This window comes from Schistocerca americana, chromosome 7 (assembly GCF_021461395.2).
Source record: "Schistocerca americana isolate TAMUIC-IGC-003095 chromosome 7, iqSchAmer2.1, whole genome shotgun sequence".
In the NCBI taxonomy this organism is placed as follows: domain Eukaryota; kingdom Metazoa; phylum Arthropoda; class Insecta; order Orthoptera; family Acrididae; genus Schistocerca; species Schistocerca americana.
The window spans coordinates 259,580,033-259,601,547 of NC_060125.1; the positions used below are offsets into that span (position 1 = coordinate 259,580,033).

At 46.1% G+C, this 21,515-nt stretch overlaps 2 protein-coding genes across 3 annotated transcripts in view; one reads left to right on the forward strand and one right to left on the reverse strand.

Moving 5' to 3' along the window:
* LOC124621983 (lysoplasmalogenase-like protein TMEM86A) overlaps window positions 1-19,717 on the reverse strand; it is a 474,563-nt gene extending 454,846 nt beyond the window's left edge. Inside the window, exon 1 of one of the 2 annotated variants that reach the window (XM_047147522.1) lies at window positions 19,583-19,717. In XM_047147522.1, coding sequence (XP_047003478.1) covers window positions 19,583-19,603 — 21 coding nt within the window. In that variant the 5' untranslated portion in view covers window positions 19,604-19,717. The remainder of the gene's footprint in view (window positions 1-19,582) is intronic. The other variant, XM_047147521.1, reaches the window with a different exon arrangement.
* Window positions 19,718-20,102: 385 nt separating this feature from the next.
* On the forward strand, window positions 20,103-20,843 carry LOC124622136 (mitochondrial import inner membrane translocase subunit Tim8). Its single transcript, XM_047147761.1, has 2 exons — window positions 20,103-20,349; window positions 20,458-20,843. Exons 1-2 carry the CDS (start codon window positions 20,233-20,235, stop codon window positions 20,623-20,625), a joined length of 285 nt encoding a protein of 94 aa, XP_047003717.1. The 5' UTR covers window positions 20,103-20,232; the 3' UTR covers window positions 20,626-20,843.
* The last annotated feature ends 672 nt before the right edge of the window (window positions 20,844-21,515 follow it).

The window sequence follows — 21,515 nt, forward strand, 5'->3', positions numbered from 1 at the left end:
ACAAATTTATATAAGAGGTTAAACATTTGGGTAACGGCAGTATTTACTATATTTCCCGAGATGATGTCAGTTTCAATTACGAGTAGTGATGGAAAGCTGTTCCTTATGAAATTTTACAACTGATAATTTGCAGAAAAGCTCATGAGAGGAACTGCGTCTCTGTAATAGCCAATTCCTTATACAGTTGTCTACTACGATATCGTGGACAACAGCTGATTATTCTTATTGCATGTTTTTTCTGCAGTGAAACTTTCTTTAATGAAAGGTAAAGCCGTCGTCAACAGGGAGGTCGATTCAACACCATAGCTCTTTACTTGGCATGGTGTTGTATGTGGTACGCTGTTGCCTTCTTCCGACCTTTGACGTTGTGTTGAGTGCGTGAATGTACGGACTGTGGCACGAACTTTACCTCGAATAAATGTAATTTCTAATGTGTATACTGTATATGAGATATCGTATACCAAAGCTGTAATTACTCCCTTATCTGGCTAAATAGTCAATGCTAAATTCCAATAAATTATACGTATATACGAGTAGCAAAACTTTTGAAGTAACTTATGAGTTAGTTGTAGAGGAAGTACAGTTTAACTTGGGATATGGAACTACTAAGCACTCATTTTTTGCACTTGCAATGTCAGAGGTGCCAGAAGTGAAAAGTGACAAAAAAATCTGTAGGACTGATGATATCAGACCCGAAAGCTAATGTATTCACAACCTGGAACTTAACCTTTTTTTTCGTTCGCAAGTGCTTTACAGACATTTCATTTTGTTTACAAAATAGTTTTCATATAACAATTTCAATTCTACACAAGAAACTATTCGTAGTGCAACGAACAATAAATTTAAATGCGGCAAATCAAAGAAGCGTATTCCAAATCCTAGTCTGCTCTTCTGAGTACTTATGTAGAAGACGTTATCTCGTCTTATAAATGAATCGCCGTACATACAAGTTCTTCAGTCTGTTCTAAGGCAATGTTTATTATACAGAGTGATTCTAAAGTGATGTCCCATAGAGCAAAGTCTATATTGGTGATTCAATAGTCTTGCTCCAAAGGATAAAGTCATATTCAGCGGCATGACGAGAACAGTTATTCAGAGAAAGGAAGTCTAGTAAACATGGGCTCTAAAAACCTTAAGAACTATGAAAACGTTCATTTTCGCCACTGTGAAATGTATCTTCTACTGAAGAAGTGCTCATAACTGAAGTTATGCATTTTATAGCCAACATTTACTTGACTTTACGGCTTCGAATGATCATTCCTGCCTGCTATATCCCTTTATGTGACCGTCCTATTAGGCCAGACTATTGAATCACCAATGTAGACTTTGTCCTATGGCACATGACTTTTGAATCACCCTGTATAGTGATTAAGATAGGCACCCTCTCACCGATCATTACGTAGAATAAAATAAAAATCAAGTTACGGAGCGCGCGATGTTTAGTGTTCAATTGTTCTCATTTCAAATCATTGTTCCGTCTCAGAAAGCACCATTTGAGTCCGAGGTCGCAGAAGGTAAATGACGTTTACGACATTCGACGTCGCACATATTGTCTACCACAGAACCACAATATTGGCTGCTAATGACAAGGGTCAGGACTGTAGGTACCCAATCGTGAGCACAACATGAGGCTACGGAGGCTAGTTGAACTGCGCAGTCGACGAGTAACTCATAACAGTGCTACTGGTGTTGATACAAAGCAGAGTTTGTTTGTTTGTGGTTTTAGGGCGCAAAACTTCTATGGTCATTAGCGCCCAGCCCGTGACGTAGAAAACAGGAAAAAAACGAAATTTAAAATCAGCAGCAATGGGAACAAAGTCATAAAATTTGAGAAACTGAAGGCAGAAGGAATGCTTAAAAATCCACTATAGAAAGGGGTTGGTCGTCCCCCCCCCAAAAAAAGGGTTCAAATGACTGACGTCATTTCACTGTCACTAATAAACTGTAGAACGCGATCAGCTGAGCGCGTGTCATCTGCTAAAATCGACGATAGATCAGGCGATAGCTGTAGACGGGAGCGTAACGGATTAAAATAGGGGCATTCAATTAAAAGGTGTCTGACCGTCCACGGCTGAGAGCAGTGGGGACAGAGTGGGGGAGGATCACCGCTTAAAAGATGTCGATGACTAAAAAGACAGTGCCCTATCCGGAGTCTAGCTAAAATTACCTCCTCCCGACGACGCGTTCGGGAGGAAGAGGTCCATGCGCAAGGAAGGGCTTTCACTTCCCGCAATTTATTATGGGGAAGTGTTGACCAATGCGCATGCCATAAATGAGCAACTTGGCGACATAAACCGCTCCGTAGATCGGTAAACGGAAGAGACTGAATAGCTGGCCGAGGAAGAGAGACTGCAGCCTTGGCCGCTATATCGGCCGCCTCATTTCCACAGATACCAGCGTGTCCCGGGAGCCAGAGGAACGCCACTGAGACGCCCCCCAGGTGGAGCAAGCGCAGACAGTCCTGAATCCGGTGGACCAGAGGGTGCACAGGGTAAAGAGCTTGGAGACTGAGGAGAGAGCTGAGAGAATCTGAGCAGATTACGTACTGTATCCGCCGATGGCTGCGGATGTAGTGGACAGCTTGGAGAATAGCGTAAAGCTCCGCAGTATAAACCGAACACTGGTCGGGAAGCCGAAAGTGATTTGGGGTGACGCCAACAATATAGGCACTCCCTACACCTAACGATGTTTTCGAGCCATCGGTGTAAATAAATGTGGCTTCCGTCATTTGTGCACATAGAGCAGCAAATGCCCGACGGTAAGCAAGTGTAGGGGTACCATCCTTGGGAAAGTGACATAGGTCTCTGAGCAAGTCGATCCGGGGACGGAGCCAAGGCGGTGCTGTACCCCAAGTTGTCAAGAAGGTTTTAGGAAAGCGGAAGGAAAGAGAATGGAGCAGTTGACGGAAGCGGACTCCCGGGGGTAGTAGGGAGGAGGAGCGGCCTGCATACCCGACATCAAAGGAGGCGTCAAAAAAAAGGTCATGGGCTGGATTAGCAGGCATGGAAGACAGATGGCTAGCATAACGACTCAGAAGGACTGCCCGCCGATTGGATAGCGGAGGTTCAGCAGTCTCAGCATAAAGGCTTTCCACAGGGCTGGTGTAAAAAGCTCCAGACACTAAACGTAATCCACGGTGGTGGATAGAGTCGAGACGCCGAAGAATAGACGGCCGAGCAGAGGAGTAGACTATGCTTCCATAATCCAATTTCGAGCGCACTAAGGCGCGATAGAGGCGGAGAAGGACCACTCGGTCCGCTCCCCAAGAGGTGCCATTCAGGACACGGAGGGTGTTAAGGGAACGCAGACAGCGAGCCGAAAGATAGGAAACGTGGGAGGACCAGCACAGTTTTCTGTCAAACATAAGACCCAAGAATTTAGCGACGTCGGAAAACGGAAGGTTGACAGGACCTAGATGTAAGGAGGGCGGAAGAAACTCCTTACGTCGCCAAAAATTAACACAAACGGTCTTACTGGGTGAGAAACGGAAGCCGGTTTCGATGCTCCACGAGTGGAGGCGATCGAGACAGCCTTGAAGACGTCGTTCAAGAAGGCTGGTCCGTTGAGAGCTGTAGTAGATCGCAAAATCGTCCACAAAGAGGGAGCCCGAGACATCAGGAAGGAGACAATCCATAATTGGATTAATGGCGATGGCAAACAGTACAAAACTCAGCACGGAGCCCTGGGGTACCCCGTTTTCTTGGGAGAAAGTACGGGAGAGAGTAGTGTTCACCCGCACCCTAAATGTGCGCTCTGCCATAAATTCGCGAAGAAAAAGGGGCAGCCGGCCTCGAAAGCCCCAAGAGAACAGTATGCGAAGGATGCCTGTCCTCCAACAGGTATCGTATGCTCTCTCCAGATCAAAAAATATTGCTACCGTTTGGCGTTTCCGGAGAAAATTGTTCATGATATAAGTGGAGAGAGCAACAAGATGGTCAACGGCTGAACGATGTTGTCGGAATCCGCATTGGGCTGGTGTTAAAAGACTGTGGGATTCCAGCCACCAAGCTAAACGGTAATTCACCATACGCTCCAAAACCTTACAGACACTACTCGTGAGAGAAATGGGGCGATAGCTAGAGGGGAGATGTTTGTCCTTTCCAGGTTTCGGAACGGGAACGACAATAGCTTCCCGCCATCGCCTGGGAAAGGTACTGTCGGTCCAAATTCGATTATAAAGGCGAAGGAGGTAACGCAGGCTATGGGTTGATAAATGCAGCAACATTTGGACATGGATACCATCCGGTCCTGGGGCGGAGGAGCGAGAAGAAGAGAGTGCATGTTGGAGTTCGCGCATGGAGAAAACAGTATTGTAGCTTTCGCGATTTTGAGAGGAGAAAGCAAGATGTCGCACTTCCGCTGCACGTTTCTTCGGGAGAAACGCTGGCGGGTAATTTGAAGAGCTCGAAATCTCAGCAAAGTGCTGACCCAATGAGTTAGAAATTGCGACGGGGTCCACTAAGGTATCATGCGCGACAGTGAGCCCAGAGACCGGGGAGAAACTAGGCGCGCCTGAGAACCGTCGAAGCCGACTCCAAACTTCCGAAGAGGGAGTGAAGGTGTTAAATGAGCTAATAAATAATTTCCAGCTTGCCTTCTTGCTATCGCGGATGACGCGACGGCATCGCGCACGGAGCTGCTTATATCGGATACAGTTGGCCAAAGTTGGATGGTGACGGAAAATGCGAAGAGCACGTCGCCGCTCACGTATTGCGTCACGGCATGCCTCGTTCCACCAAGGAACTGGGGGGCGCCGGGGCAATTCGGAGGTGCGTGGTATTGAACGTTCCGCAGCTGTGAGAATAACGTCGGTAAAATGTGTGACCTCATCGTCGACGCTGGGAAAGCGACGGTCATCGAATGTCGCTAGAGACGAAAAAAGTGTCCAATCGGCTTGGGCAAACTTCCAGCGTCGCGAGCGCATATATGGCAGTTGAGGCTGCAGTCGAAGAACACATGGAAAGTGGTCACTCGAGTGTGTATCATCAAGGGCGAACCATTCGAAGCGCCGAGCTAGCGGAACAGTACCGACCGCAAGGTCCAAATGAGATAAATTTGCCGTGGAGGCAGACAAAAATGTGGGGACCCCAGTGTTGAGGCAGACTAGATCCGCTTGGTGGAAGACGTCTAGCAATAGTGAGCCACGTGGACAAGGATGTGGAGATCCCCAAAGCGGGTGGTGGGCATTGAAGTCCCCAACCAGCAAATAGGGGGGTGGAAGCTGATCAAGAAGATGAAGGAGATCAGCTCGTGCCAGTGGTGTAGACGATGGAATGTATACCGTACATAGAGAGAACGTGTATCCAGAAAGGGAAAGACGGACGGCGACAGCTTGGAAGGAACTGTTTAAGGGGATTGGGTGATAATGGAGAGTATCATGGAGCAGAATCATGAGTCCTCCATGGGCTGGAGTGCCTTCAACGGAGGGGAGGTCATATCGGACGGACTGAAAATGAGGGAGAACAAAGCGGTCATGGGGACGCAGCTTTGTTTCCTGAAGACAAAAGATGACCGGCGAGTAGGATCGTAAGAGGATCGACAATTCATCCCGATTGGCTCGAATGCCGCGGATATTCCAGTGGATAATGGACATAGGGTGAACAGAAAATGGAGAAACGTGACCAAGGGTGCTGTCAACTCAACGACTGCTCAGAGCTTGCGACCGACAGCATGGAATGGCATTCAGTCGAAGGCAGAAGATCCTGATCCATAGGTTGGTCAGGAGCAGCTCCTGCCACCAACGATCGGCCAGTTGACCGGCCACCAGCAGTGCGCCTCGGCGACACAGAAGATGGCCGAGGGCGATTTCCGCCAGGTGGTGCTGTAGTTGGGGCACGCCTTGGCGGAGAAGGAGAGGAACTGTGTTTCTTCGTAGCCTTCTTGGAGGTATGATGTTTAGATGAAGGAGGAACCGTTGGTTGTGAAGTTGCAGTACGTAAAAACTCTTCACGAGAATGCTCTTTTTTCGAAGACTTGGCGTCTGACTTTTGGGCTCGAGATTTAGCAGAACCCGACGAAGGGTGAGCCATAGAGTGGGCAGGCGAAAGTGGTGAGGTTGAACGGGCGATCTTTGCGCTGGCCGATCTGACGACCGTGGTACTAAATGTGAGGTCGCAAGTCTGCGTGGCCGCCTCCTTTGTTGGCCGAGGAGAAGCAAGGACAGTGCTGTATTTTCCTTTCTGAGGCACAGTGGGCTGTCGACTGGCGAGTAACTTTCGAGCAGCAAAGGTCGATACCTTTTCCTTCACTCTTATTTCCTGGATGAGCTTTTCATCCTTAAAAACGGGGCAATCTCGAGAGGAAGCAGCGTGGTCACCCATACAGTTGATGCAGTGAGGGGATGGAGGTGGACAAGCACCCTCATGGGCATCCTTGCCACACGTAACACATTAGGCCGGATTGGAACAGGACTGGCTGGTGTGATTGAACCGCTGACATCGATAGCAACGCGTAGGGTTTGGGACATAAGGGCGAACGGAAATTATCTCATAGCCTGCTTTCATTTTTGATGGGAGTTGAACTTTGTCAAATGTCAAGAAGACAGTGCGGGTTGGAATGATGTTCGAGTCAACCCTTTTCATAACCCGATGAACAGCGGTGACGCCCTGGTCAGCCAGGTAGTGCTGAATTTCTTCGTCAGACAATCCATCGAGGGAGCGTGTATAAACGACTCCACGCGAGGAATTTAAGGTACGGTGCGGTTCCACCCGGACAGGGAAGGTGTGGAGCAGAGAAGTACGCAGCAATTTTTGAGCCTGGAGGGCACTGTGTGTTTCTAACAACAGGGTACCATTCCGTAATCTGGAACAAGACTTTACAGGACCCGCAATTGCGTCGACACCTTTCTGAATAATGAAAGGGTTGACCGTGGAAAAGTCGTGACCTTCGTCAGACCGAGAAACAACAAGGAACTGTGGCAACGATGGAAGAACCGTCTGTGGCTGAGACTCAGTGAACTTACGTTTGTGAGCAGACATAGTGGAAGGTGAGGAAACCATTGCGGAAGAATCCCCCATGATTACCGGCGTCTCCGATGGCGCGCTCCTCCCTTGTGGGGGCCCTCACCGAGGGCACACCCGCCTTAGGTGATTGTTCACACCTCAGGTCACACCTCCCGACAAACGGACAGAGGGACCAATCGGCACTTTCGGAAGGTATCAGCTCGGGTAATCACCCCTCCCTGGGCCTGGCCGTTACCAGGGGGTACGTACGTGTCCTACCTGTCTACCCGGGGCGGGGAATTACGCGTTACCCCGTCACCGGCTACGCATGGAAGTGCGTGGGTCGGCCTTCAGACACGCACAGGGAGGAAAAAAGAGAAAGGGAAAGGAAAGAAAAGGGGGTCTCAAACGCCGCAGCGGAGAAAAGGGCAAGGAGAAGAGGGAAGGAAAAGAGAAGGACAGAGGAAGGACGAGGACTTGCAAGTGTAAAAGCAAGGAATTTGGAACAGTTTCAAGCGTCCGTCTCCGGACGTAGGCACAAACCATACTCCCAGAGGGGGAGAAAGGGAAGGAAAGAGACAGAGGTGAGGGGGGGGGGGGCGAAGATGGGGGACGGGGAGGGATGCGGAAAGGGAAGGGAAGGTATGCAGCCCGGAAAGGAAGGAGGGCCACATTAGCTCGGGGTCCCGTGCTCGCTACGCACGTGTCCACAAAAGAGTTGTGGACGCCCTGGGGGGACAAAGCAGAGTAACGGCAACGATAAGCAAAGTAAACATTGCATTATATCTGCAACAACAGTAGCCGAAGTTGACATTTAGTCAGAAAGCAATCCAAGAAACTTCGCAGAGTGAGAAAGAAGTGGCAGAAGAAATATTAGCGCTTCTGCAAGATGAGTCAGTGGAATGTGTGGCGTCGTATACGCTCGAATGTGCGGACAATGTACATGAGAAGAAAAGTAACAATACGCGCTTAACAAGTGAAAGTGATATTGGAGAAGGTGTCGAGCCATGTAGTTCATCATCCTTGTCGGGCCGGGACCCACAAATCCTGTGTCCAGTAAAACGTAGTTAAGGACCACCGTTGTCCAAGGAGCATGTACTGACCATAATTACGCACATGGAAGATCATCCGCTGCGTTTCGAATAAGCCTGCAGCAATATCACCGTGTAGTGCATAAGAAAAACTACGGGTATTCAAGGGAGGACAATGCGCACTTGTTACCAACACTGATTTTTGCGCGTTTCAATTGCGCTCGATACAGTTTACAGGATATGCGTGATAGTGACCTACTACGTTATGCACATCAAACTTGGCGCAACAGGAAGCAGTGTATTGTATTGTATGTGAACCGGGGACCTAGAAACGACGGAGAGGCTCCGTTCCCGCCGCAGCCGCAGTGGTCCACAACCCCACGACGACTACCGTAGTCCACTTCACCCCTCCGCCGCCCCACACCGAACCCAGGGTTATTGTGCGGTTCGGCCCCGGGTGGACCCCCCCCCCCCCCCCCTCGAGGGAACGTCTCACACCAGACGAGTGTAACCCCTATGTTTGCGTGGTAATGGTGGTGTACGCGTACGTGGAGAACTTGTTTGCGCAGCAATCGCCGACATAGTGTAACTGAGGCGGAAAAAGGGGAACCAGCCCGCATTCGCCGAGGCAGATGGAAAACCGCTTAAAAACCATCCACAGACTGGCCGGTTCACCGGACCTCGACACAAGTCCGCCAGGCGGATTCGTGCCGGGGACCAGGCGCTCCTATCCGCTCTGGAAAGCAGTGTATGGTTGCAGAACTTCAGATGGTGCCACAGAACTGGGACACGTAAAATAACAAAATTTCAAACAAAACGCCGACTAGACGATGCACAGCAAACTGCGGAACTGGACCGAAAATTTGTACATGAGAAACAAACTCATCCTATCGTTCAGTAAGGGCTTTGTTTTTAACTCCGACCAATTTGGATTTGCAGAGGAAATGCATATGAAAGAAACACTCAAAATCATAGGTACCACGAGAGTCGTATCCAGATCAACAAACATCAGTGCTTCAACGCATTCGTATGCAATTATGTCGACAGTGTCTGGATAGTAAATTGGCTGGAAAGTTATTTATTGTGTTCCGAGAAATTGGAGGTGCTGTACCCCCTACGATTCTTGCAAGGGCGGTGGGAATATTTACATCATAGCAAGCATGAGTGGGAAAATGGGCGTAAGAGAATTATAACTATGGTATGAGCACTGCTTTTCGCCAGTAGCAGGTCAAAATAACTTGCTTTTGCTTCGTTCCTGGTCTACGTATAAAAATCGCACTCCTTCAGAGCAAACTATCCCTCCTGAAAAGTGTGCGACATTGCAGTTCATACCGCCTGGAGCAAGTCGGTAAATTCAACGTCTGGGTGATTGTTTTTTCCGTGTCTATAAAACAGTAACGCGAGTTTCATTATAAGCTCCGCGATAGACTGTTTTCAGTTGCATTCCATCAGTTCTTATCACCCCGTTACACCAGTACGATTCTACAGTATGTGCAATCTCTATGAGTAGATACCTAACTGAATGTCCTGCACTATTTGTAACTCGTAAGGAGCTCGTCTTCGATCTTGATGGTGCGAACTTTTGTAATCAGTGGCGCGCCATTTTTGATTCACTGTTCATGAAAGTGAATGGTTTGTTTTGAACATTTCTTGAATGTCGACGACGTGTATTCTGTGAAGTGTAATAGATACATCCCATAGAAGGTTGATTCCTGCAGCTCCCGGACACTTCTTCTCTGTCGCCCTCCCGTTGCACATGTTGAGTCACTAGCAGCTAATATTTTTTCCTGTCATAACTGTTAACGCAACACTTTCAAATGAGCCTTGTTAGGGATTTAACTTGTGATCCTGCGCTCAAGGGGTTCCTTGTCAGTTGCATTACACTCTATCCCGTTCCTTGATTAGCACGAAGTTATTGATCCAAGCTCAAATTCCACTACAGAATAAACACGTCTTGCGAGCCCCAGTTGCCACTTGCTTTCCGCGGTGGGTCTCATGAAAGAGGACCACAATCCAGACTTTTGTATCACAGAGTAATTGGAGTCGAACGCACGATCTTCGGAACAGCACCGCTGACCTTTAAAGTAATGACGAGGGGAGGCACGACGTTGGGATCACGGATTTATTTCAAACTCTGTACACGGTATGGTACACTACTCTGACAGCTCCTAGAAAATCACAAGAGACGTTTTACGCGTTTTAGACATCTGTGCGAAGGCGACGTCCACAAAAATACAATATGGTCATGTGGTAGCCGGCACAGTACAAAAAACTGAGTAAATCGATCAACAACGAACTTTAATAGGTGTCGTGGAAAGTCCACCCCGAACAAATGGAACAAACGATAAAGACCAAAATGAGACAAAAATTAAAAAAAAGTGGTTAGCATTCTCGCGTTACCAAGCGAATTGTGGACGAGGCGACGGTTGGAATCAAACAACCATTAACTTGTTTTAGTCTACACTTTTTTTCATCACTGCTGACATTACGTAAGTCATGTGATGTTTTAGAGGTAATATAATGAAAAAAAAAAAAACCACGCGCATTTTCATAAAGGTTTAGTGAATTTCATATGTCATTTGACTATTTATCATTTGTATTTAACTTTTGAAGGACGAGGTGCTGGCTTGGAAAGCTCAAGTCAAAATTTGATGCCGTTATTAACAATCAGTAGTATAGTAAGTCACAAATGTGCCAGGCCACAAGAGTAATGCACAATTACTCGTCGACACACGTTGGAGAACGGTATTTGTCATAACGATGTGGAAAACATAAATTGTAACTTCGTGCAAAAACACATGGCTCTTTCATTATATTGTGTCTCAAATGTCAAATTAAATAGTATGAAAAAATAGATAATTATGTTTGAGCGGGAGTCGAACTGTCGCCTCATGCACATTCGTCTTACGAAGCTGGAGCGCGAACCACTTTTTTGTGCATTTTGTTCGTTGTATTTGGTCGTAGCGGACGTCACATGACATCCGTTGAAGTTCGTTGTTGATCCCTTCGCTCAGTTTTTATTACAGAGACCAGCCAGAGCTCTGACTCAATACGTTGAGCTACGGTGCCGGCTAAAGTATATGACCTTTCCGGGATTCGAACATAAGACCTCTTCCACTTGACCACAATGACTTCCTACAGTCTGGAACCGCGCGACCGTACGGTCGCAGGTTCGAATCCGGCCTCGGGCATGGATGTGTGTGTTAGTTAGGTTTAAGTAGTTCTAAGTTTTAGGGAACTGATGACCTCAGAAGTTAAGTCCCATAGTGCTCACAGCCATTTGAACTTCCTACAGACGTCGCCTTTTGTGAGATACATCAGTTACATAAACAGACGCGTAGAACTTCTCTTGCGATTTTCTCGGAATAGTCAGATAAGTGCGCCTTACTACTTGCCCATTATGTTGTTTTAATGGCCTACTGAAGGCGTACAAAGTTTGAAGTAAATCTGTGATCCTAAAGGGCTGTTTTAATGGAAGGCAATTATACGTCCGTGCGCAGCTGCAAATTACGGCCACAGAGCGGAGCAGTGCGAGCATACAATCTAAGTTTAGAAGGGATCGAGCCGGGCAATAACTGGGTCGCGATGCGGCGACGTAAACAAACGCCGGCAGGCAGCTGCTTCGTCACCGCCGCGGCACGTGCACGCTGTGTATTCGGGCAGGCGCCCAACGGCAGCGCGAAAACAAGGAAGGCCCCCTGCTGGTGCGCTCGCACCGGCCGTGACCGACGCCCGACCGCTAGCGGTTACGCCACGAAGCGCCGTCTGCCCACGTCACAGCAGGTGCGGAGCGGCAAATTCCCGCTACAGTTCGCTGTTGCCATCAGTGCAACTTACCACAATACGACGCCAGTTGAAAAAATTCCGTAACTTTGTCCACAAAATTTTCCCACGCTTACCTTTTACTCATTGTGCGTGGTCTCCTCCACAGTTGATACACCGCTCCCAATGCCGTTTCCACTTCCGGGACCAGTCTTGGTAAGCCTCTTGCTGGATGGCGCTAAACGCAGTCTGCGAATTTTCTTTTACCTCGTCCATCGTTGCAAAGTCCGCCCCCGGTAGCTGAGTGGTCAGCGCGACAGAATGTCAATCCTAAGGGCCCGGGTTCGATTCCCGGCTGGGTTGGAGATTTTCTCCGCTCAAGGACTGGGTGTTGTGTAGTCCTAATCATCATCATTCCATCCCCATCGACGCGCAAGTCGCCGAAGTGGCGTCAAATCGAAAGACTTGCACCCGGCGAACGGTCTACCCGACGGGAGGCCCTAGTCACACGACATTTATTTATTTATCGTTGCAAATCTTCGTCCTTGTAACGGGGTTTCCAACTTTGGAAATAAAAAAAATTGCCGCAGAGGCCAGGTCTGGAGAATATGGAGGATGAGGCAGCACAGTGATTTCGTTTTTTGTGCAATAGTCACGCACAAACAGGGGCGAATGTGCGGGTGCGTCATCAAGGGGCAAGACTCATGAATCGTCTCGCCACATTTCAGCCCATTTCATTCTCACATTTGCTCGCAGGCGTCGCAACACGTTCCGATACCATCGATTAACAGTTTGTCCTTGTGGTACGAATTCATGATTAACTAACCCTTGAAGCCGCGCGGGATTAGCCGAGCGGTCTGGGGCGCTGCAGCCATGGACCGTGCGACTGGTCCCGGCGGAGGTTCGAGTCCTCCCTCGGGCATGGGGGTGTGTGTTTGTCCTTAGGATAATTTAGGTTAAGTAGTGTGTAAGCTTAGGGACTGATGACCTTAGCAGTTAAGTCCCATAAGATTTCACACACATTTGAACATTTAACACTTCAAAGTCAAAGAAAACTATCAGCATGGCTTTGACATTTGACCTGAGCTTGATTTCGTCTTGGAGAACCTTTCCCGACGCACTGTGAAGACTGAACCTTTCTCTCAACATCATAACCGTAGACCCACGTCTGACGACCAGTTATGAGTCTCTTAAGGAACATCTCGTTCTCATTTGCGTGACTCAAAAGCTCTCCAAAAATTGCGAGGCAAAGGTCTTTCTTGTCATGACTGACGAGTGTTGGACGAACTTGGCGGCAACGCAATGCATTCCAAGGTGCTGTGTCAGCATTTTATGACATGTTCCAACTGAAATGTTACATTCCTCTCCAATGGCACGCACAATTTCGTTGACGTTCCTGACATGAGCATCGGTGGTAGAAGTCGAAGGACGTCCTGATCGAGATCATCTTTTAACGTCCGTCCGACTGTTTTTAAACCGTGTTAACCATTCGTAACCCCGAGTGCGGCTTCAGCACTCATCACCGTAACCCCCTTCCATCATTTGGTGTGTCTATGTAAAGGTTTCCTTGAATTTCACGAAAAATGTAATGCAGACGCGTTGCTCCTCTAACTCTGCTATCTCGAAATTATCGACACAACGTTCTACTCGATACGGCACTGAACAATAACTAACAGACATACAACACTGAAACTTCCGGCAGTTATACATTAAACAGAGGCGTGTGCAGAGATGCTAATGGCATTTCGCTCCAACACATCATTGGGGCGAAATTACGAATGTTCCGAAATGTTTGGAACAGACCTAGTACACTGCGGCGCATGGTTGACAAAATTTTGTTTATAAAGTGATGAAGTCGAATATATTACAAAAGATGATACAAGAATAGAAATGATAAATAAGACACGGTGCCTGGACTACTATAAGAAACTATGGCCAAACTGCTGGATAAAGATGTAACATCCTGCATCTACATGTATACTCCGCTAGCCACCAATTGGTGTGTTGCTGAGGGCACAATTCGCGCCAAAGTTATATTCCTCCTCCCCCCCCCCCCCCCTGTTCCACTCGCGGATTGTGCGAGGGAAAAACGACTGTCTGAACGTCTCAGTACGAGCTCTAATTTCCCTTATCTTTGGATGGCGATCATTGCGCGATTTGAAAGTTGGTGGCAATAATATATGCTCTACATCATCGGCGAAGATATGATTTCGGATTTTAGTGAGCAGCCCCTTCCGTTTAGCGGGTCGTCTATCTGCAAGTGTGTCCCACTTCAAACTTTCAATGAGATTTGTAACGCTCTCGCGATGGCTAAATGTACCAGCCACGAACCTTGGCCGCTCTTGTTTGGACGTTTTCAATCTCTCGAATCAGACCCAACTGGTAAGGGTCCCATACAGACGAACAATACTCTAAGACTGGACGAACTAACGTATTTTAAGCAATTCCCTCTGTTGAAGGACTGCGCCGCTTCAGGGTTCTACCAATAAACCGCAATCTAGAGTTCGCCTCGCCCATTACTTGTGTAATCTGATCATTTCGAATAGTCACACCCAGGTACTTGCGGATGTTACCACTTCTAAAGACTGGGCATTTATTTTGTACTCTTACATTAATGGGAATTTTCGCCTTGTTATACGCAGTAGGTTACACTTACTAATATAGAGAGATGACTGCCAGTCATTACACCACGCATTTATTTTCTGCAAATCATCATTGATTTGTTCACAACTTTCGTGTGATACTACTTTTCTGTAGACTACAGCATCATCGGCAAACAGTCTAATGCCGCTGTCAATATATCAACCAGATCGTTTATGTAAATCGTAAAAAGCAGCGGACCTATTACGCTGCCCTGGGGCGCACCTGAAGTTATACTTGTTTCTCTTGAAGCCTCCTTTCAGTGGCACCAGGGTGTAATGTGTATACTCAGGTACTGTGCTGGTGATTCGTTTGTTATAATCATCAACGATCCTTTGGCGCTCAGGAGACTTGTCTGTGCTCCCTCCGTTTCTCCTCTGTAGACTGAGTTTAAAGGTAACCAGTGAATACAACATTCATTACAGACTACAACAAATCCCCACTGACGAGTACGTACTCCTGCTGAAGAACTGCAGCCAAAGAACGGGGTCGCTTGGTGGGACGGCAGGTAGCTAGATGGACGCATCAAAGAATTGCTGCACATATACATCGGCAATATGTCGCTGCTTTCAGAAATGGTCTGTGGCACATTCCCACAACTGTGGACCAGGTTCTGAACGTTCGCGTAGTTGTAGCCGCACAGCAAGATGGATGCATTGTTGGAGCAGCGTTGGCCGATTTAACGTCATCCAGGGACGACATATGAAGACACGTCGCACCTGCTTGTCACCAGAGTCCGCTGGGAACTGTCTGCTTGGAGCAGCACGAAGATTACGTATCCCTCTGGACAACTATCGCTGATACGACGACAATGGCACACACAGATACTCTGATGCAGTGAAAGAGTCGACGGGGAAAAAGCGGCGCTTTGTCGTCTTCAGTGACGGCAGTGGGTTCTGTCGGTATGCGAATGATGAACGAAGACGTGTGTGGCTTAGACTTGGTGAGCACCATATTCCGGGCACCATTGTTTTACAGGTCTGAATTTGTTATCACATTTTTCTACAATTATGAAATACCTGTCATATTACTTGCTAATGAAATGACCTTATACTTGAGTGCGTTGAATGTTTTTCGGCAGTTTAAAAATCTCAACGGAAATGATAGGGACGAAGAAGAGGAAGATACGACAGTAGATAAAATAAAAGTGCAAGGTGTAATATTATAAACACAAAAAACAGCGGGCAGTGATGGACTTAACAGAGAACTAATTAATTATGCATCTCCCACACAAGAGTCCAGATTTCTCAACTATATTAACAGATGCTGGATAAGTATGCAAATTCTAGAGGACTGGAAATTAGCTACAACAACACACATTTCCAAGAGAGGAGACAGAAGTAACTGCGAAAACTGTAGGGGCATCTCCTTGCTAAATACTGGACATAAAATATATTCTAAAATATTAACACAGATTAGTAGTAACTGTTCACGATATACTGCTGGAAGACCTAACGGTCATTAAGAAAGGTAGATCGTGCAGTGATTATACGTTCGCTGTAACACAAATCATTGAGAATCACAGACTTCAATAGAGACACATTTATTATTCCTAGACTGTGTAAGCTTTCGATAAAGTAAATGGAGAAAAGCTGTGGAAATCACCTCGGGGTATGACCATGCGGTGCATTTGACCTGCGGTCGTCGCACGGTGGCGCTGGCAGCAGTTGGTTGGTTGGTTGGTTTGGGGAAGGAGACCAGACAGCGTGGTCATCGGTCTCATCGGATTAGGGAAGGAGTGGGAAGGAAGTCGGCCGTGCCCTTTCAGAGAAACCATCCCGGCATTTGCCTGGAGTGACTGGCAGCAGTCCACACACGCAGAGGTGTGTTGGTGCACGTCACAGTACGGTGTAGCGAGTAAGTCTGCAGACGTTTTCAGACGTGCCAGTGGTGACTGTGTGTTGAAAATGGCTCAAAGAACACATATTAATGACATTATGAGGGATAGAATACTACGGCGACTGGAGGCTGCTCAAACACAGCAGGTCCTATCACGTGCCTTCCGTGTGCCACAAAGTGTGATCTCAAGATTATGGCAACGATTCCAGCACACAGGAAACATGTCCAGGCGCTACAGTATGGGACGTCCTGAGTGTACAACATCACAAGAAGACCGATATCTCACCATCAGTGCCCGCAGACGCCACGGAGTACTGCAGGTATCCTTGCCCGGGACCTTACCGCAGCCACTGGAACAGTTTCCTCCAGACACACAGTCTACAGACGACTGAACAGACATGGTTTATTCGCCCGGAGATCTGCAAGGTGCATTCCACTGACCCCTTGGTCACAGGAGAGCCCGTAAAGCCAGGTGTCAAGAGCACAGTACATGGTCATTGGAACAGTGGTCCCAGGTTATGTTCACGGTCGAGTCCAGGTATAGTCTGAACAGTGATTCTCGCCGGGTTTTCATCTGGCGTGAACCAGGAACCAGATACCAACCCCCTCAACGTCCTTGAAGGGGACCTGAATGGAGGTCGTGGTTTGATGGTGTGGTGGGATTATGACTGGTGCACGTACACCCCTGCATATCTTTGACTGAGGGACTGTAACAGGTCAGGTGTTTCGGGACGTCATTTTGCACCAGTATGTCCGCCTTTTCAGGGGTGCAGTGGGTCCCACCTTCTTCCTGATGGATGATAACGCACGGTCCCACCGAGCTGTCATCGTGTAGGAGTACCTTGAAACAGAAGATATCTGGCGAATGGAGTGGCCTACCTGTTCTCCAGACCTAAACCCCATCGAGCACGTCTGAGATGCTCTCGGTCGATGTATCGCTGCACGTCTTCAAACCCCTACGACACTTAAGGAGCTCCGACAGGCACTGGAGCAAGAATGGGAGGCAGCTACTCGACCATCTGATCCAGGGTATGCCAACTCGTTGTGCGGCCTGTGTACGTGTGCATGGTGATCATATCCCATATTGATATCGGGGTACATGCGCAGGAAACAGTGGCGTTTTGTAGCACATGTGTTTCGGGACGGTTTTCTCAACTTATCACCAATACCGTGGACTTACAGATCTGTATCGTGTGTGTTCCCTATGTGCTTGTGCTATTAGCGCTAGTTTTGTGTAGTGTCACGTTGTGTGGCACCACATTCTGTAATTATCCTTAATTTATGAGCATGAGTGTATAACAGAGCTTGTCGTGGATAGGTCACGAAAATACTTGGAAAATGGATTACGTCTGCAAAGTGTTTACAATATAATGCACAAACGTGTGGACTAGAAACAGATCCGGTATTTATAGTATACAGAGAAGGGCTGTACTAGTGGTCACAGATTTGCCCTACAGGAGAGCGTCAAGGAGACACTGAAAAACCTGAACTGGCAAACGCTTGAACATCGAGTATCCCGTGAATGGCTGTTTACAAAGTTTCAAGAACCAGTGTCACACGACTCATCTGGGAATATACCACTAATCCAACGCATTGCTACCGCAGAGCCCGTTAAGGATAGTCTATAAAACTGTCTTTATTAATTCGGAGACTGATGATGTGCTTTACACCTTTTGCAACGTATCTTGGGCATGTATTCTCCTGTCAGACACTTCAAAACGATGGGTGCGTACCGACAGTTCTCCTCAAAGTAGCTTTAAAATTCATCGATTGAAGGGCTGATCTCAAAACTTTCCTAGGATAAAGCAGTTCGCTAATACGACGCAGTGGACCAAGGCCGTAGCAAACGCTTGCGGTAAGTTTCAGCCAGCAGCTGTGCAGCGAATGACGCTAGCTTTTCCTTTGTTACACGCGAAATGTTTCTATCCTTCGAATAAACAGCAGTATTAAACACAAGAAGTATACTCCATGTCGAACATATGCAAAAACAAAAATCGTACAGCCTCAACCGTACGAAATACTCGTTTGTGACGAATAGAATATTTTTCATGCGAACAATATTGTGAAAACTGTGCTAAACTAAAGAATGACTGTCATCTGCACGTTGATTCAGTGTTTAGAAAATAAACTGTTGTCCATCGGTAGGTACTCAGTTTTACGTAGTTTTTTTAATACGCTTGCACTAAACAACGCTCAAACTCTAAGTACGAACACTTCACAAATTGCTTTTACTATCGAGTATTAATTAACAATGCTAGCTGCATCCCTTCAAACCTCAATGATTCGGGTGCACGAAGTGAAAGGTGTGGGGAAAATAAACATCTTAAACTACCTGCAAACGTATTGTAGATAGTAGTCTTCCGAGGTTTATTGTCTTATTAGACAGACACATTGCTCAGACAGGAAGAGAAATTCAATGAAGTGCTACTCTCCTTTTCCATGAAAGCGAGAAGGCGACTTAAAAGGTCCGAGATGGTATTTATCACAGTCAGGCTATAAACAAATCATTTCTTCAACAAGAAATCCTTTATTGATAGTTTCATTGCTTCCGATTTTTTATAATAAACATGAACATTACAACTGACATGCATCAATAATCAGAACTCTTCAATCATAAACGCGTAACTTCACTGCATTTGCGCATACAAACCAAGCGCACAAAAATTCTTCAAATCTTGTACGTTCCTGTCGAATTTCGCTCTCGAGATTCCAGGTAATTACAGTGTCTTTAGTATGAATAATTCACCTTTTCATGAACATAAATATTTGTTGTTTCCTCTCACTCCATTGTAAATATCTTACAAAGTCATAATTACTGACATCGTTACTGTTAACGTATTTTTTTTATCGCAAACGTCTCCAATGCTAAGAGGTATGTTCCGTCCAAAAAAGTGGAGCAACACAAAGCAGCATAGCATATCTAAAACTGCAAATATTACAAAATCTCCGTGATGATCATAAAACATTTATTATCGAGGAGAATGATGTCCAAAATGAAGGAGACGAAGTCGGATCATTCACTTACACTTGGGTCCGCTGAGTTACTGACTGGCTCCCTTCCTCTAATCGTAATACAGAGGGTGAAAATGTGACTGCAGTTGAATTTTATAGTGGTAAACAGATATGCAAGTATTATTTACGGAATATTCACAAGTGAATTTCGAAGGCGATCCTCCATTCCTAATTTTGCGCGCATCTAACAAAGAAACACCCGATGCATTGTACCACATCTCTGCAAAACTACGGTGCAGATTTGTCGTCATTAGAACATTAATTTTTTCTTTCTTCCATCAGTCACCATATTTCTAAAATGCATCTCACATTTTATATTATTGCGCACTGAGTCAAAGAAATTTGCGAATCACTTACCACTTGTTTCGGAGATGTCATTTTTCTGGAGCAGACGCTGCCTTCTCGCAGCTGGCGATGCACAATGGCCAGCACTGAATCAGCTGGCTGCTGCGCGACCTTGAAATCGTTTGTTTTGGTTCAGTAGCACTTGTTATAAAAGTCAAGCGCTGTGTGACGCATTTCACCGGTATCCTAGCGGCGACACACCGTACTAATCGCATATACAACTCGTCACATATATCGATATTACTAATCGCATACACATCCCGCTAGATGTATCGATATTTTAGCAATAACTCGATACCTGTCTTGGCGATACAACTATCGACCAATTTCTATAGGCGAGAGGTCGAAAGCTTTAGTTTAGATTAGAATATAAGAAGAAAAGTTTCCAAGCTAGAAATTCGGGTCTTTATGTATTGGCGTACTCCAGAGTCAATTTTTCTAAATAACCTAAAATACATATCGAAAGCCCCATATAGGAGTTGTACAATATCCAAGACTTTGGAACCAAAGTTTCAACAATTCCATTTTATCTGTGTCCACAGATATATTTGTTCATCTTTGGGAACACACGTGAGGGGTTAAAGTGTTTTCTGTTTACGGACTTAAATTAAAAATTAATTTTGCTTTATTCGTATTTAATACCGACGTGTTCAAGAGAGAATATGTCGTTTTCATCAGATGATTCTAGCTTTTCAAGCTCGTCGTCGAGCAAAGACGGCGATAGTGACCTCCAAGAATTTTTGCTGATTGAGAAGCAAAAAGCTCAATTTAATGCTCAGGTGCGCCATTGATAACCTGCTTTTGTTCTTACGTGATAGACTGTTCTAACCACAGTGAATACAATAATATATAATAGTTTTTTTAACACGATATTTTTTTTCTTACAGATCCACGAATTCAATGACATTTGCTGGGAAAAGTGCGTTGAAAAACCAGGAACCAAGCTCGACAGCAAAACGGAGACCTGCATTGCGAACTGTGTGGATAGATTTATCGATGTGTCATTACTAATAACCAATAGATTTGCTCAGTTGCTGCAAAAGAACGCGATGTGAAACACGCCTCGTGTGGGAAGAAAACAAAAGTGAACAGTCGTTTGTTACAGAAAAACCGACAGATGAAGTGCTTCCTGGTTTTCTTCTTTCACACGCACACTTCAGTGTTGAGAAATATGCTGTACATATTGTTACATCAGCACTTGTGTGGTGTGCTGCCCGTTGAAAAAAAATTGTTGTAGGTTTGTTTGTGAGTTAAATAAATTCTTGTTTATAAAGTGTGTACCATACTATAAATGCATATGGTTGAGATTCAGTTGCAATCTTTCTGTCAGGGGAAAAAATCTCGTAAAGAATGCCTTATTCTGAAAGACATCTCATCTGATTTCAGTCATATTACAGATGTTGGAGAATTATTCATTTCTCTTCACTCACCCCCTTAAATTTTAGTAGTGGTGTCATATCTTTAGTGCAGACTGAGGTCTAGGTGACAGTTTGATTGCGAATTGGAGGAGCCAATGTATGTGAAAGCAGAAAATTTGGTGTGGTAAGAAATTGACTCATAGCGAAGCCCAAGGTTTACATCCATGCCATATTGAAAAATGCCACTTTTATCTGTGCCATTGCAGGTCCTGTTGTGTAACGTGTTTTGATAGTGTTTTTGTGTTGTTGGTGATGTCGACCGTTAGTTGTTTCTTAGGGCTGGTTTATATTTCTTTAATGTTAATGGCGTCATCAGATTACTGGCACAGGATCACATTGATAACTAATCTCCGACATTTCTGCAACTGTCACTATAATCTTTTCTTGGTCTGTTTTTTCTCATGTTAGCATTTTTACGGTAGTCTAGAAATTTTCGACTTGAGAGTTAGACATTCACTGTTATTACTTTCTGTTGCAATATCCATTGTTTGTGAAGACATACCAACCCTTGGAAATTTCCTTGTATG